The sequence below is a fragment of the Grus americana genome, chromosome 1, assembly GCF_028858705.1.
Source record: "Grus americana isolate bGruAme1 chromosome 1, bGruAme1.mat, whole genome shotgun sequence".
Taxonomy (NCBI): domain Eukaryota; kingdom Metazoa; phylum Chordata; class Aves; order Gruiformes; family Gruidae; genus Grus; species Grus americana.
In genome coordinates, this window is record NC_072852.1 from 65,597,999 (window position 1) to 65,613,437 (window position 15,439).

General features: G+C 42.2%; 1 protein-coding gene across 1 annotated transcript in view; it reads left to right on the top strand.

Moving 5' to 3' along the window:
• Nucleotides 1-15,439, top strand: part of PTN (pleiotrophin) — an 82,623-nt gene that overhangs the window by 46,272 nt on the left and 20,912 nt on the right. The window contains exons 2-4 of the mRNA XM_054848971.1: nt 9,888-9,997; nt 11,508-11,681; nt 14,026-14,187. Coding sequence (XP_054704946.1) covers nt 9,889-9,997; nt 11,508-11,681; nt 14,026-14,187 — 445 coding nt within the window. The 5' untranslated portion in view covers nt 9,888. The remainder of the gene's footprint in view (nt 1-9,887; nt 9,998-11,507; nt 11,682-14,025; nt 14,188-15,439) is intronic.

Below are 15,439 nucleotides of genomic sequence, written 5' to 3' on the forward strand. Positions count from 1 at the left end.
TAATTGATCATTGGTTTTGACTTTTTGTTGTTTACATTTTAATAATTTTCTTCAGTCGTGCAGTTCTTGGTTGCCTGCTTATTTTTATGGCATCGGCATAACTCGCTGGCCTCAATGCTTATTTTTTTCTGGCCTTTAATGATGTCCATGTTGAAAAGAGAACATGAAGTTGATTACATATTGAAAAATGTTGTCCCCAAGCTGCACACTGCAATTTTGGAAGTGATGTGTTTGACTTGGGCTTATCAGAAGGGTCATGCTGTGATTTTTTTTTTCCTTTTTAGCTAACTGTTTGAATCTGGCTTCTTATTATGGGCATGCTGTGCTGTAGCTGAGAGTAAATGCTGATTTTAAAAAAAAAAAAAAAAGTTTGCAAAATACAATTTCAGCCTTCTAGAGTTTTCTTACTTCTCCCTGGCTGATCTGCAGCAACAAACCGATAGTTAAACTCAATTTTATTCTTTTTTAAATTTGCCACTATAGTGCTGAATAAATTGCAGCTTACCCAACTCTTTCCAGTACTGGCTCACTTTGGAAGCAATTACCTCTTCCCTACCAGCTGGTGCTTCCCCTCTCCTGCATGGAGGGCAGAGCATCGCTGGAGCCACCCGTGTGGGGTGGCCCTTCTCTCCCCCCGCACATGGAAGCAAAAGAGGGAACAGGAAAAAGAAAAGCTGAGAAGCACCTGTTAGTTGAAACTCCCTGATTCTCTATTATTTTGCCAGACAGAGCAACCGGCAGGCTTCACGGTGTCGTGCGTGTTGGAACGGGGACCTGGAGTTTGGGCGCTGAGACGCCGAGCCTGCTACCCAGCCGTCCTCCTGCAGCTGAAATGCTGGGAGCTTTTTTCAGTAGGGTTTGGGGTTTTCCTACACCGCTTTGAACTAACTTGTTAGCAGACGGACTCAGATCGCCGGTGTCCACTGTTCAGTGTTGTTAACGCAGCTCCTGAAATTTCCTTACTGTATCACAAGAGAATACCGATCCCCGACAGGGAAGTAACGGGAGTAAGGGAAATGAACACACAGATTTGCTTTGGGCAGAACTGCAGTAGCTGCAGGTCTCTGCATTAGTGATGACTTTTTTTTTCTTTATTTTTTTTGGTATGCTGATCAACCTCCCCATGCCCAAATGAGGGTAAAATATCATTTCATTACTGAACTTGTCCAAAGAAGAAAACTCGGTGTTTCATGATTATTCTAGTAGATTTTCTTTAATAAAATAATTCTGAACCATAACCATGGTTAGAAATGAGAATAAGGCATGTTTTTTCAGCCAGAGACAGTATCATTTGGTTGAGCAATCAGTGGTTATAATTAAAGGTTTTTCTTTCCTTAAAACTTGGCTCACTTTTAGGCTTAGACTACTAAGGCTATAGTAGTAGTTCCGTAGAAATGAACACAGCACTTCAGTCCACGAAGGTGCAACTAAATGATGAAAATCAGCAAGTTGGCTCAAGGCTTTGTGCTGTGAGGAGAGTTTGGGGATCTTTACCCATAAGGAAGCATACAGAGAAATGTATGTGATTTTCATGTCTACTTTTAGTAGGTGAATAAGATTTAGCACTAGATAAAGAAGCAAAATTACAGTGGCAGGGTAGCCAAGACAAAGAAATAAATTACTGCTGTTGAAAACTGCAGTAGTCAGGGTGGAAAGACACTTAATGAAAAGCTGGTACCTAGAAGACATTTTGAGTGAGATCACAGAGAAATATCGGGTACAGGCGGCCTGGGCAATGAATCGGAGAAGCTGGAAAGAGGTGTAGTTACCTGCAAATGGATATTATTGGGTTATGCCCCACACACTCTGAAATGGTAATCGTGACTGGTAGACAGGACTTGAAGGTCCGGAAAATGTCCAGAAAAGATAGAAACCAGAGTAAAAGTGATATAGCTGTAATGGCAATTAATGATACACTGTGTAAACAAATAAGAACTACTGGTATGCATAAGATAGGATTCATATGACTCAAAACTACTTTGGAAGAGTATGGAAAAATATTTACTGTTTTTGTGTCAACCCAAAGTTGGATGTGAATTTAATTAGAAGTCCTTGTAGTGTTATGCGTGAGAACAATATAATAAGGAGATCTCTCATTATAGAAGGGTTTATCTCTCCAAATTTAGATTAGAAGGTAAATGGTGCTAATAATAATAGGGGCTAATTATTTGTGGATATGATTTCTTCACTACCTACCATAGGACTATAAAAAGTTGATGCTATTTTAGAATTTAATTCAGTACGATCTTACGGCTCATCCTTAAAGCTCATCCTTAAAAATAACCACTAGTATCAAGTGTTAACAATCTGATTCAGTTTATATTACATACGATTGTGAACATAAATCTAATTAAAGTTTTCAATTTTAAAAGTTGATTTTTAAGAAATTAAGTAAACTGGTAATGTGTGTTGGACCAATGCAAGATTTTTAGTAAAGGATTATTTCAAATCTCTTTTCATCAAAGTAAAAAAAAAAATTAAAAAAAAAAAGAAATTTGTTTTCTCAAGAAAAAAGAGGGGGTAAAAAGCCTGTAGAGAGGAATTCCAAATCTAACCGGGGAGCAGCCTACTAAAGTGCTGTCAGAAGCTTGCAGGAATTTAAGAAGATGGTACTGATCATCCAAGCAAGTTGTGTCTTGGAAGTCCAGAAGTAGCACATTCCTGAGACTCACCAAAAACCAAGCTGACTTGAATCTTGCAAGGGAAATGAAAAGCAAATCTAGATTTTACTTTTTCCCTGAGTCCTGCAAATAAAGACAACAAAGGAAATGTGTATGTGTGCAAGGGGAGAGGGGACATTTTACAGTTGGAAGATTACAGATCACAAAGGTCTGGCTCCAAAAGCGTGTGAGCATTTGCCTCGGTATTCCGTATGGGAGATCAGGCAGGACATGGGGGCGTGCACCAGATGGTGAAGGAGAGAGAGACCTGGAGAAGCAGAAGTTTCCGCAGATGTTACAGAGGTCAAACTCCTAAGAGCCGAATGCTTTTAACTTCTCTTTTACAAGGAAAACTGTGTGATACCATCTCGGAGTACTGCAAAAATGGCACTTGACATTTCAGATTCATTAAGACTGTAAAAACATGCATCAAATACTTCCTGTTGTTGTACAACTGGAGCATAGCAAATACAATATTTGCTGCCAGAGGGGGAAAGAAACAGATCCAGGTAACTGCAGACATGTTCATCTGCCCTTGATGGACTGCAAAATAGAACACGTTTTGAATAAGAGAGTAACGTAAGAGGTGGAGGTAAATGCTAAGTTTCATTAAACACAGCATGTATTTACTGAAAGGAGACTGATCTCCCAAAGTATCTCACTTAAAAACTGATTTTGTAGATGTGACTAATCTGGGACTAATCAAACTGTAATTTATTAAAGTATTTGTTGTGGGACTTGATGAGAAATTATTCATTCAAGCAGGAAAAAGAGATTAATGCAAAAGGTAGTTCTAACATGGGTAAGGAGCTTAAAGAGTACTCAAAATAAGCAGTGTTGTGAAGAGAAATAATGGGCTGTAGGAATTGAAGTCTGCTTTTGGGATGCATTTTATTTATTCACGATCATGGGATGAAAATGATAGTGTACTAAAAGACAAAGCTGGGACTCATATTTATGCTCAAAATATTGTTTATGGGCAAAGAGGAACCATACCTTTTATATATATTTATATAAAGTAAAAAAATTAGTGTAATTGAAATGTTAACAGTCTAATCCAAGAATCATCATTAGTGTAAATGTAATTATTACAGAGAAGGAATATGTCTATGCAGATGTTGTAATAATAAGAACAATAACACCACCACCACAATTAAAATTGTTATACATGCTCTTAGATTCAACTACTTTTCCTAATGTTATGCTGACGCTTCCCCAGCTCCTCTCAGCCCTAAGGTTGGTAGTTTTGTTACAGTGTTGGTGGTAGGGATGGTTATGGTGACTGTCAGCATCTTGAGTCCTTTGCCAGGAGGAATATGATGTTCATGTTGATGGCTTCTTCTTTGTCACTTTAGGATCAACTTGGGGTTGGTTCTGTACGTTTGCTAACGTGCTTTTATACCTTTTTCTTTTTTCGTTGGTCTGCAGCTCCATGTTATGTCCAAAGTTACTATATATGGCGCCTTGTAGGTATGTTGGAAACTATTTCTGTGTTCTCTTTCTTACTCCAGTTTTGTCCACCTCCAGATTTGCATTTCTTTTCTGACCATCAGTGAGTTGTTTATAGTTGAAGGGTCTCCATTGTCAAGCCTATGCCCATCTTGTGTATCTCTTGCCTGTACTCCTCTGCGCTGCACCCCGTGTCTCCACTTCTCAAGGCTTTTGCTGAGATCCCAGTCCTGTATTTCTCTATAGTGCATTATTATAGTAGAGTTGTAAAACCTCAGTAGCTCCATACAATGACAAAGAAAAGTAAATCAAATTAGCCATAGCTAGTTGGTCAATTAGAAAAATTGCTGTTGCAGCTGAACCAAATGTGACGAAGCTGCGGACGGGCCAAGAGAAGCTCGGACAGAGCAAGCCTCGACAAGCCTCGGTCCTGAGGCCTTGCAAACTCACTGCAAGGCCCCTGGCCTGTCATTAGCGATGACAATACGTACAGTATTGCGGTACGTGCAGGGTTGCAGGCTAACAGCATTATTAACACAGCTGATGTTTGGTATATTATACTGGAATAGCTGGAGGGTATGGACGGGTTAAATCATGTGAGAAAACCTGATAGTTCAGAGTGGGAGATTACACTCACATGGACTAATAATAAAACGCTTGCTTCTATAATCTGGGACCATGCCAGTAGCTTTGGAAAGAACAGATGAAGGGAAGGGCTTGTGAGTAATAGTTATTAACAGCAAAAAAGCCACCTGCAAAAGGCATATGTGATCCTAGGATGCGCCGCATATGCTAGTTTCAGTAAGGCTATGAAAAATAAACACTTGCTCACCGATGGAGCTTCATCTGAAATTGGTTTGTTGGATGCTTGTGTTTGGGAAAGACTTGTTCAAATGTGGGAAATGGAGAACCTGTGCATAAGTTAATTGCATGAGTGCAGACAGAGTTGCTCCAGCAAGCTTGACTTGCGGTAACAGAGACCCAAAGGTCTACTGAGCACAGCATGAAAACACCTGGGCCACCTTGGGCTGCCAACTTGGGTATGAAGGAAGCAAGCTGCATTTGCAAGGTCTTAGATTGGAGGGAGTAAATTTTTTCTCTTGGGCTGTTAGACAAAGCCTGGCACTGCATGAAAGCGTCTGTAGCGCTTCTGGATCCAAATGGAAGTGTCTGCGTGTGCTGTGCTCTGTGGATACTGGTTTGGGTCTCTGGTAGAGCTGGGACTTTGTGCTGCAGTCCATAGATCATAGAATCATAGAATGGTTTGGGTTGGAAGGGACCTCAAAGATCATGTAGTTCCAACCCCCCTGCCATGGGCAGGGACACCCTCCACTAGACCACGTTGCCCAAAGCTCCATCCAACCTGGCCTTGAACACTTCCAGGGAGGGGGCATCCACAGCTTCTCTGGGCAACCTGTTCCAGTGCCTCACCGCCCTCACAGTAAAGAATTTCTTTCTAACATCTGTCCTGGTTCTGGCAAGGACAGAGTTAATTTCACCAGGAGCCAGGACAGGTGAGCCGAGCTGGCCGGGGGCTATTCCATACCATATGACGTCACGCTCACCATAAAAGGGGCTGGTCGGGCAGGGGTGGGTTCGCTATTCCATACCATGTGACGTCACGCTCACCATAAAAGGGGCCGGTCGGGCAGGGGCGGGTTCGGCGTGGCTCCGGGACGGGCTGAGCGTCTGGTCGGATCGGTAAATTGTTCTCTGTTATCACCCACTGTGAATATCTGTTACCAGTGCTGTTGTTGACTGTTCCCCTCTCCCTTGCTGTCCCAGTAACCTGCCCTTAGCCCAACCCTGAGCCTTTGCCGTTGTTTTTCCGTTCTCCTCCCCAGCCCGCCGGGGGAGGGGGGAGCGAGCGGTGCGTGGCACCCAGCTGCCGGCTGGGGCTGAACCACGTCACATCGAATCTAAATCGACCCTCCTTTAGATTATAGGATAGATATTTCCTCAAAAGAGTTGGTACACTTAGTCACATGGACTGTACTGTATACTGTAATAAATGATTTAATGAATCAGGTTCAGGAGAGATGAGTGCAATTGTAAAATCAGGTCGGGGGTAGTGAGGGATTTGGAATGGGAGGCTTAAGCTCCACTCGGAAGGTCCTTTAAATTGCAACTGTACCGTGACTTCTTCCTGACTCTCTTTCTGGTTCTCAACGTGCAATTGAACCCATGGATGTATAGTTGATGAAGTCATTAATTTTCTGATCAGCTCCCGTTTTTTAATTTTCCTTTCATTTTTTTACTCCCAAGCAGAGATTGACTGTGAAATCAACCGTAAGACTGAAGTAATTCCTGTGCCTCATTTTTGTTGGGAGAAGCCACTTGCTATGGTGCATCTCAGCTGGGCTTCGCTTCTTACCTCGTTGCACGCTTCATGTTTTCCTAACACTCTCTGGTTTAGTGTTTAACCATCACCAACTACTTCTCTCATTCCTGTTTTGGTGCTCTTTTCATGATAACTCACTCTCTTTTTCTGCTCTCGTTGCAGCTCACCATTTAAACTGTTCTCTCTCTCTCTTTACCTTTTCTCTCTTCTGAAGTTTCCTAGAGCTCCTCTCACCCCAAACATCTCTCTTCTTTCCTTCTCTTTTATTTTTATCTCTTCCTGTTGGTTGTAAATGCCACTACCATTTGTTTAAATGCTGATGTCTTGTTTTGTTTAGGGGCTGTCATACAGGATTTTAGAAATACTTCCCTTTCATGACACATGATTTAATTGTTACCATTGGTGTAGATAGAAGGGTCATTATTAAAAAAAGTCAACATTTTGCATGTCGTGAAACACTTGTTTTTCATTGCTATTAGAATTTTTGGCAGTTCTTTAAACCAAAGTTTGAGCTAGAAATGTTATCACAGAATCTAATGAAAAGGAAAAATTGTCACCTACAATTTTTTTTGGGGAAAAAAAAAAGATAAAGTTTTTTTTCAGTGGAATATATTGTTTTCACAAACCAGTCCAGTTTGACAATTTTTTCTCCTGATCCATCTTTTTAATGGCCAGTTGAAATATTTCCAAGGAAAACTGAAGATTGAACTCAAATGTTTATTGGTGGGTGGGAGTTTTCTGGCCTACTGAAAAAAAATCTTATATTTAATAGGTACTGTATATAGGCTGTCGGTGGCATTTGTAATTTTGTGGGCGCACCTGCCATTGCTGATCTGTCATGTGCAAAACAATTATGCAGTTTTCTTTAGTCACCCCAGTTACATCAAATTTGAGGTCTAGGTGTGTCGTGAGGCAAGGCCTCCTTCTGTACAACATGGCTTTTCACTTGTTGGTAATTAATAGCAAAGGCACTTCAGGAAGCGGCCTGGCTCTTTCTGCCAGAGGGATATATGTGTGTGTGTGTGTATATATATATAGGCAGGTTTAGTGTTTGCCTTAGTCTGCTTAGCAAGTATGTTGGCTGTAGGGAGACTTGGAGTCTTAGGAAAACATGCTATATTAAGGCTCCGTAAGGTTTTGTTTATAAGGCTTCTGGAACGTTTTAGACTCCAAAACTCAACTATTTTCCCTGCCTGTTTTGCTGAAAATGATGTTGATCAGATTTGAGTTTGAGTCTCTCTCAACTTAATACAAGGCAGCTTCCCTAGAAGCAGTTATCCACAGCTCCCGGTGACTGCCCTCAGCCCCTGGGGTACGTGTGACCGCGTCCCAGGTCCCTGGGGTGGGCAGCAGGGATGCAGGAGGGAGCCCTGAGCCCACTGCAGGCATCTCCTGTGCAACACACAGCCCGATGCTGCCTTGCTGCAGCTTCTGACATCCCCAGACAGCATGCTGGGATGGTGTCTTGAGGTCGTGGAAGTATTTGTCTCTCTTTCCATATATTTCTACACAAGTGCTTAATACTCCTTCAACGAGGGAGTCTGGTGAGTTGTTTAGAAGAGAGGAGGTGAGAAGATAAATTGTTGTGAAAGTGGGATGTGAGATGAGGTGTGGTGCGACTGGTGGTGAAGCTTCTCCAAGAGAATGGGGCTGAGAGGGGAAGTTTGGTGTCTTAACAATGTTGCAACTGTGGTTATGGAGAACCAGTTTGAGGTAAGCCGAATAAAAAGGCAGGTTGCGTATTTATTTTTTTTATTGCTTATTTTATTTATTTCATTATCTGTAAAACATGAGAGGCTCTAAATGTATACACGTAGCAGAAAAAAAGGAAAACCAAACCCAAGCTCACGCAGGACTCGTGCTCCCTAGCTCTGGGTTCTGAGTTCACTGGAATTGCTGGTGGTCCTTTCTTCATGACGGGAAATGATACTTTCTTTTGAAGTAAATCAAACTGGGGCTAATGACAGCTCTTTCAGACATTTGAATGCCAAGTCTCTTGCAATCTTCACATGAAATATATTTAAAGGAAACTATTAAATTTTCTCATCTGCCTTGTAGCGTGTTATTAAAGCTGAATACTTAAAAGTCTCTGTGTTTGGGATTCCTCTCCTGTTTTCCACGTCAATTACAATTATGTTGCTTTTGAATAAGAGGTTGCCAGCAGGGAATACTGAGGAGTGCCAAATTAAATTTCAAATACATTTTGTTCTTTGTTCATGGTGAGAATTATTTCTTCCCTAAGGTTGCTGTGCTCAGCAAAATGAGCTCACGTTCCCTCTAAACTCTCTGTAGCACCAGTTTAGTGGGGTTTTTAAGGCCACCCTAGTGGTTAGCAGTGTTGACACCTCCTCGGAGGACTGGCATAGCATGAATGTCATGGTCCCTAGTTGGGGAAAAAAAAAAAAAAAAAGAGAAAGCTGGGGAGACTTTCCATATGAGCGATCTCCACTCCACTGTCTTGGTACCCAGCTGCCTACTAGAGATATGTCTCTGGGAAATGGGGAAGTTGCTTATTTTTAACATATATATTTATTATGGCCCTTCTTTTAAGTCAAGAACACCAAAATGAGGCAATGAAATTATAGCAAACTGAAAGGGAAATATGTGTGCAAGCCATTGAAATCAGCCAGCTCTGAATGACTTTTGGTGATTGGCTAATACCTGATGCTTCACCACCAAGCAGATGTTTTTAATACTTTTTTATATTTGAATATTTGCTTCTCAAATCCAGATTTTTGGGTTCATTAGCATGCTATGGATGGCCTTTAGCTGTGTGTGGAAGTCCTATCTTTGTGCCTATTTTGCATTTCAGGCAATTAGCTTAATTGATATTAGGAGGAGACACTAATTGGAGAGGAAGGAAAAGGGTAGGTAGTAACATGCCAATGACAATTAATATAATACATTATGTATTACCTATACAAGTTTTCAGGAAAGAAGCTCTTTTGAGATGTCAAGTAAGCCTAACAAGAACTTGAACCTTGCAAGGTGGACAGTGTAGAATTCCCTACTTCATATGAACGGTTAAGCTGAAACACAAGGTATATGTTATGTTTAGTTTGCACACAATAAATCACAGCCAGGGGTCAGGAAAGAAGAGAGTAGTTCCAGGCCCATCAGGAGCCTTGATTCTCTGACAGGTTTCCAGAAGATGAACAATAATTACTGAACTTCTTGTGGCAAAATGCATCCATTGTATCAGTGATGTAGATAAGGGATTAGATACACAGGCTGGAAAATAACTGTTCAAAATCTTTGTATTCTCTCTGGAATGAAGGTAACTGCCCATTCTCCCCATGGCTAATTACGTTTGACCTGCCTGTGTCTTGTGGCCCTGAAGGAGAGCTTCCCAAAAAAGCTGTAGCAGCATTTTAGATGGGGGTCCCACTTTTCACAGTCTAACCAACCTTTTTTTCCTCTCTCTTGTTAATCCCCAGAATGCAACAGCAACAACAGCAACGTCGAATGTTCACAGCTGCCCTCCTGGCACTCGTTTTCATTCTGGCAGCTGTGAGTACCACCGAGGCCGGCAAAAAAGAAAAACCAGGTAAGGTCTAGTGTAATTCATAGTTAATCCTCGAGACAGATTGCAAGTGTGGGAGAATGTCAGATGCTTCTGGTTTTGTTATGAAATTCAGGTCATTCGTTAACCTTTTGACATATAAGGTAGGGATTTGTGGCTATGACATGTTTTTCTGTGTTAAACAGGAAAACAGAAAGTAGTTTCCATGAAAGCTGGCAGCTTGACAGCCCTGGAGACTGGAGTCCTTAGTTTATCGCAGGTATTGCAAGGCAGCTTAAAATTTGCTCTGGGAGTAGGTTCATGCTTGACTTAGGGAGAACCAAACAGGAGTGATGAAAGAGCAGTTGCCGTGTCGCTCGTTCAGTGTTGTATGTGACAATGCTACGCCAATGCTGTGTGATGTGGAAATCCTCCGACAAAGAGTTGAACTAACTCGCTGCTGCATACAGACAGCCAGACATCCAGCGGTAATTGCTTTCTGTCAGTGATCAACTCACACCTCGTTATAGGAGAGACAGGCCTGGGGTGGAAAATTCATATCTGTCAAACCCAATTTTGACTTTTTTTTTTTAAGGAACACGTCTTTCAGTGTTTTTCTTAAGGTCTTATTATTTACAGGCTACTTACACACCAGTTAATATGACCTGTGAGTCTATCAGAATTAGTGTTCCCATTAAAAAAAGTGTTTCTAACCATTGTGGCTGTATGAAAATATGAGAAAATGTGAAAGTAAATATACAAGAGCTAGAAGGAAAATAATTTTACATAAGGTTATTTAAAGTTACTTATGATGTTTTGGGGGCCTAACTAATTATTTTTGTGAACCCTTCAGTTTGACAACATTGCTGTCTTTTCTCATCAGACGTGGGTTTAAGGATTTAAATGAAATCATGATCCTTACTTTTGTCCCTGAGCAACAAACCCATCTGTATTAACAGCGTTTAGAGAATGCTTTTCCATGTAGATTTTTTTCGCCTTTGGAGTTTTGGTCATATTCTGACATAAAATGTGACATGGTATACCAAGTGAAAAATTTGTATCCCACAGCCATTCCCTGGAGGTGCTTGAATCCTCTGATACACAACGTCAACACATGCATTTCTAATCTGTGTAGTGTGTAGTGCTTCAGTTGGAACTGAAAATATTTGCATGCCATCAGCTACTGGAGACAGAGGAGCGTCCTTTCTGAGTGAGTGCTCCTGCATGTTTTGGTCAGTGATCTCTGCGGGTTTCTAGATGATTCCCCATTCTGAAGAGGAGAATCCACTTGAGAATATCTAAGTGGACTAGCATACACGGTAGTGGGACTGAATTTGAACGATCCACCCTGCTTTGGAGTCAAAGAGGCTGACCTGTCGGCAGAACTGTGAAGAGGATGCCAGACCTTTTGCTTTTGAAGCAATTGTTTTACGAATGTCTTCCTTATTCACCCTTTCAGGTCTGTGACTGTTTAGTGAAGTTTAGGGAACTTCTCCATAGGCTCTGGGTACTGACCACTTCTTTTGCTTGGGTTTGATTCCTTGTCTTCATCCAGAGAAAAAGGCGAAGAAGTCTGACTGTGGGGAATGGCAGTGGAGCGTCTGTGTGCCCACCAGTGGTGACTGTGGCCTGGGGACGCGCGAGGGTACTCGCACTGGAGCTGAATGCAAACAAACCACCAAGACTCAAAAGTGTAAGATTCCCTGCAACTGGAAGAAGCAATTTGGAGGTAAGCATCGCTCTCTCAAGGGATTTGCTTTTGTTTTTACTTAGGTGGGGAGAAGAAAGCCTGTGTTTTCTGCTTAGCTCTGCAAATGTCATGGTTAAGGGGCTACTTCTGTATTTCAAGTTCATCACAGCTAGAACATGTAAGGCATCAGAAGGCAGCTTCTTCAGAGCAAAGTGGCTCTTCTGCAGAGAGTCCATGTAACATATTTATTGTAAACTCAGTGTTCCAGCAGTGTGTTTAAATCTGCTGTCCTGTGGTGTACAGCCCTAGCTAAGGCAGCAATGTAAGCGTCGTGTGTTCTCTCACAACTGTGAATCTCTGCAGTAGTTGCCACAGACAGGCTTTACGTGACCTTGCAATGTGTGATTTGCAGCATGGAGCATGGGTGGCTACCAGTGTGTGTACTGAAAGCAGTGAATAAAGACCAGTGTATTTCATCTATATTATTTAGTTTGGAAGGTTCCTCTATAATAGTTCAGAAAGTTACATCAGATCTGTCCTGGACAAGGTATCTGTCCAGGACTCAGATCTGATTACTCTTGCAAACTTGACTTTTTTCTAGTGAATGGCTTGTACGGCTTTGACATCATTGTGACCTTATCAAGGCAATCACTGCAGCAGTTTCAGACTTGACAAGTTCATAGTTGCACATGCGTTCTTGAAACTATTCAATCCTTATTAGGTAACCTTTGACATCACACAAATGGATACACAGTCACAGAGTCATATAGAACATGAATGACATTTCCCACTGCTGTTGTTTCTTTCTTTTATTTATTGTGTATCTTTATAGTTGAATGTATTTTCCTCTACATGACAATAATATATATCCATGCAAAAGCAAGAAGATTCCATTTTAAAGTATTTTTTTGGGGGGAGGCTGCAATTGTCACTGCAAATAATCTTTAAATTTTTCTTGGGATTCCTTTCTTCAGTTGCACAATCATTTTGTCTACAAGCACGGGGTCTCCATGATATTCTATTAGATTCATAACATCAGGACAACCAGGTGATCAGGACCAGTCAGCATGGGTATATGAAAGGCAGGTCCTGCTTGACCAGCCTGATCTCCTTCTATGACAAAGTCACACTCTTAGTGGGTGAGGAAAAGGCTGTGGATGTTGTCTACCCAGACTTTAGTAAACCCTTTGACACCATTTCCCACAGCATTCTCTTGGAGAAGCTGGCTGTTCATGGCTTGAACAGGTGTACTCTTCACTGGGTAAAAAAAGTGGCTGGATGGCTGGGCCCAAAGGGTTGTGGTGAATGGAGTTAAACCAAGTAGGTGGTCAGTCACAAGTGGTGTTCCCCAGAGCTCAGTCCTGGGGCCAGCTCTCTTGACTATCTTTATCAATGATCTGGATGAGGAATCGAGTGCACCCTCAGTAAGTCCACAGATGACACCAAGTTGTGTGGGAGTGTCGATCTGCTTGAGGGTAGGAAGGCTCTACAGAGGGATGTGGACAGGCTGGATCAGTGAGCCAAGACCAACAGTATGAGGTTCAACAAGGCTCAGTGCCGGGTCCTGCACATGGGTCACAACAACCCCACACAACGCTACAGGCTGGGGGAAGAGTGGCTGGAAAGCTGCCTGGCGGAAAAGGACCTGGGGGTGTTGGTCAACAGCCGGGTGAACATGAGCCAGCAGTGTGCCCAGGTGGCCAAGAAGGCCAACAGCATCCTGGCTTGTATCAGGAATAGTGTGGCCAGCAGGACTAGGGAAGTGATCGTCCCCCTGTACTTGGCACTGGTGAGGCTGCACCTCGAGTGCTGTGTTCAGTTTTGGGCCCCTTCACTATAAGAAGGACATTGAGGTGCTGGAGTGTGTCCAGAGAAGGGCAACAAAGCTGGTGAAGGGTCTAGAGCACAAGTCTTATGAGGAGCAGCTGAGGGAACTGGGGTTGTTTGTTTAGCCTGGAGAAGAGGAGGCTGAGGGGAGACCTTATCACTCTCTACAACTGCCTGAAAGGAGGTTGTAGCCAGGTGGGTGTTGGTCTCTTCTCCCAAGTAACAAGTGATAGGACAAGAGGAAAGGGCCTCAAGTTGCACCAGGGGAAGTTTAGATTGGATATTAGGAAAAATTTGTTCACCGAAAGGGTTGTCAAGCATTGGAACAGGCTGCCCAGGGAAGTGGTTGAGTCACCATCCCTGGAGGTATTTAAGAGATGTAGATGTGGTGCTTAGGGACATGGTTTAGTGGTTGGACTTGGCAGTGTTAGGTTAATGGTTGGACTTGATGATCTTAAAGGTCTTTTCCAACCTAAATGATTCTATGATTCTATGATTTTTGTTTTCACACTCAGTCATTCTGGTTTACATATTGCCATTTATTTACTCATTGCAGCAGAGTGCAAATACCAGTTCCAGGCCTGGGGAGAATGTGACTTGAATACTGCCTTGAAGACTCGAACCGGGAACCTAAAGAGAGCCCTTCATAATGCTGACTGCCAGAAGACTGTCACAATCTCAAAGCCCTGTGGGAAGCTTACCAAACCCAAACCTCAAGGTAAATTCCATTTGCTGAAAACTACACACCAGTTCATATAAATTGCTTGATTTGTGATGTCTCATGTGACCAGGAGGAACTCAGTAGTACAGGAGATTGTCCTTTCATGACCTTTCCTCAGTTCTGCAGTGCTCCTCTCTCCCAGCTGTCAGGCAGACAATATTCCTGACTTGCCATAGTCAAGGCCATCTCACACAGAAGGGGTGAGCTGAAGATTAGAGATCCAATTCTAACCTTAGACCACCTGTACTGCTACCAGTTTGCTGAGGCTCACTAGACCTCCAAAGTACAGATACTTTTCATAACTCACCTGCTGATGGGAACAGGCCAGTAATAGCACACAAAAAGGTATCTTTATCAAGACACCTTTTAGGTAGGTTTTGCTTGGTATCAAATAATGACTAGTTGAAAAAGGGACTGCTTTCCTTCTAGACAGGTAGTATTGAAGGGATGTTCTGTTCACTGCACACTGAAAAGAGGGTATGTGGATGTTCAGCACCTTTGGGATTATATATTCTTTATTCAAAGATAGCAGGAAGGAGAGTATGGAATGTATATGTCTTGCATTTAAACACGAGTGACAGTGCAATTCCTGGTACACAGAAAGGCATATGCCCTGCATTTGTGTTTCCAAATGTCCCTTAGATAAACTTACTTTCTTTCTAATCATTAAAGCCTTTTAATGTACTCTCTTGTTGGAGTAGCAGGTGTTATGTGCGTAAGTTGATTTATAGTGGGAGCTAAAACTGTGAGATCTTTTTTGAGATAGACAAGTAATGTGTTTTAAGTGGATTATACAAGCTATGCTACCCTGGCATTTGTTTGCTTAAAACCAGCTAGGTTTAACACATTCCAGGCTCTGAATACTTGGATAATTATGAAAACAAATGTGATTAGGAGTGACGGGTGCAACCTGGACCAGCAATTTTCAAATTGTGGATAATGGTGCACTGTTGATCTGAGGGATACATGCAGGTGGCCTGCTCTGCTTGTGCAACCAGAGACACGTCCGATGGGGTTGCAGATGCTTTCTGTGTGCACATGCATCCAGCTGCTTTGCAGTCAGTACAGCTGTAACTGGTCTTCCTCGCACACCATCCATGGAGTTGTCCAATAATCACTAAGTCTAGAACCTGTGTAGATAACGACAAGCTGTGAAGTAGAAAGGATACAACTAGATTTTGAGAGACCAGCTGACTTGGTTGAGTTGGCATCAATAAACAGCTTCATTTGGGGATGGAAGTGACTGGGT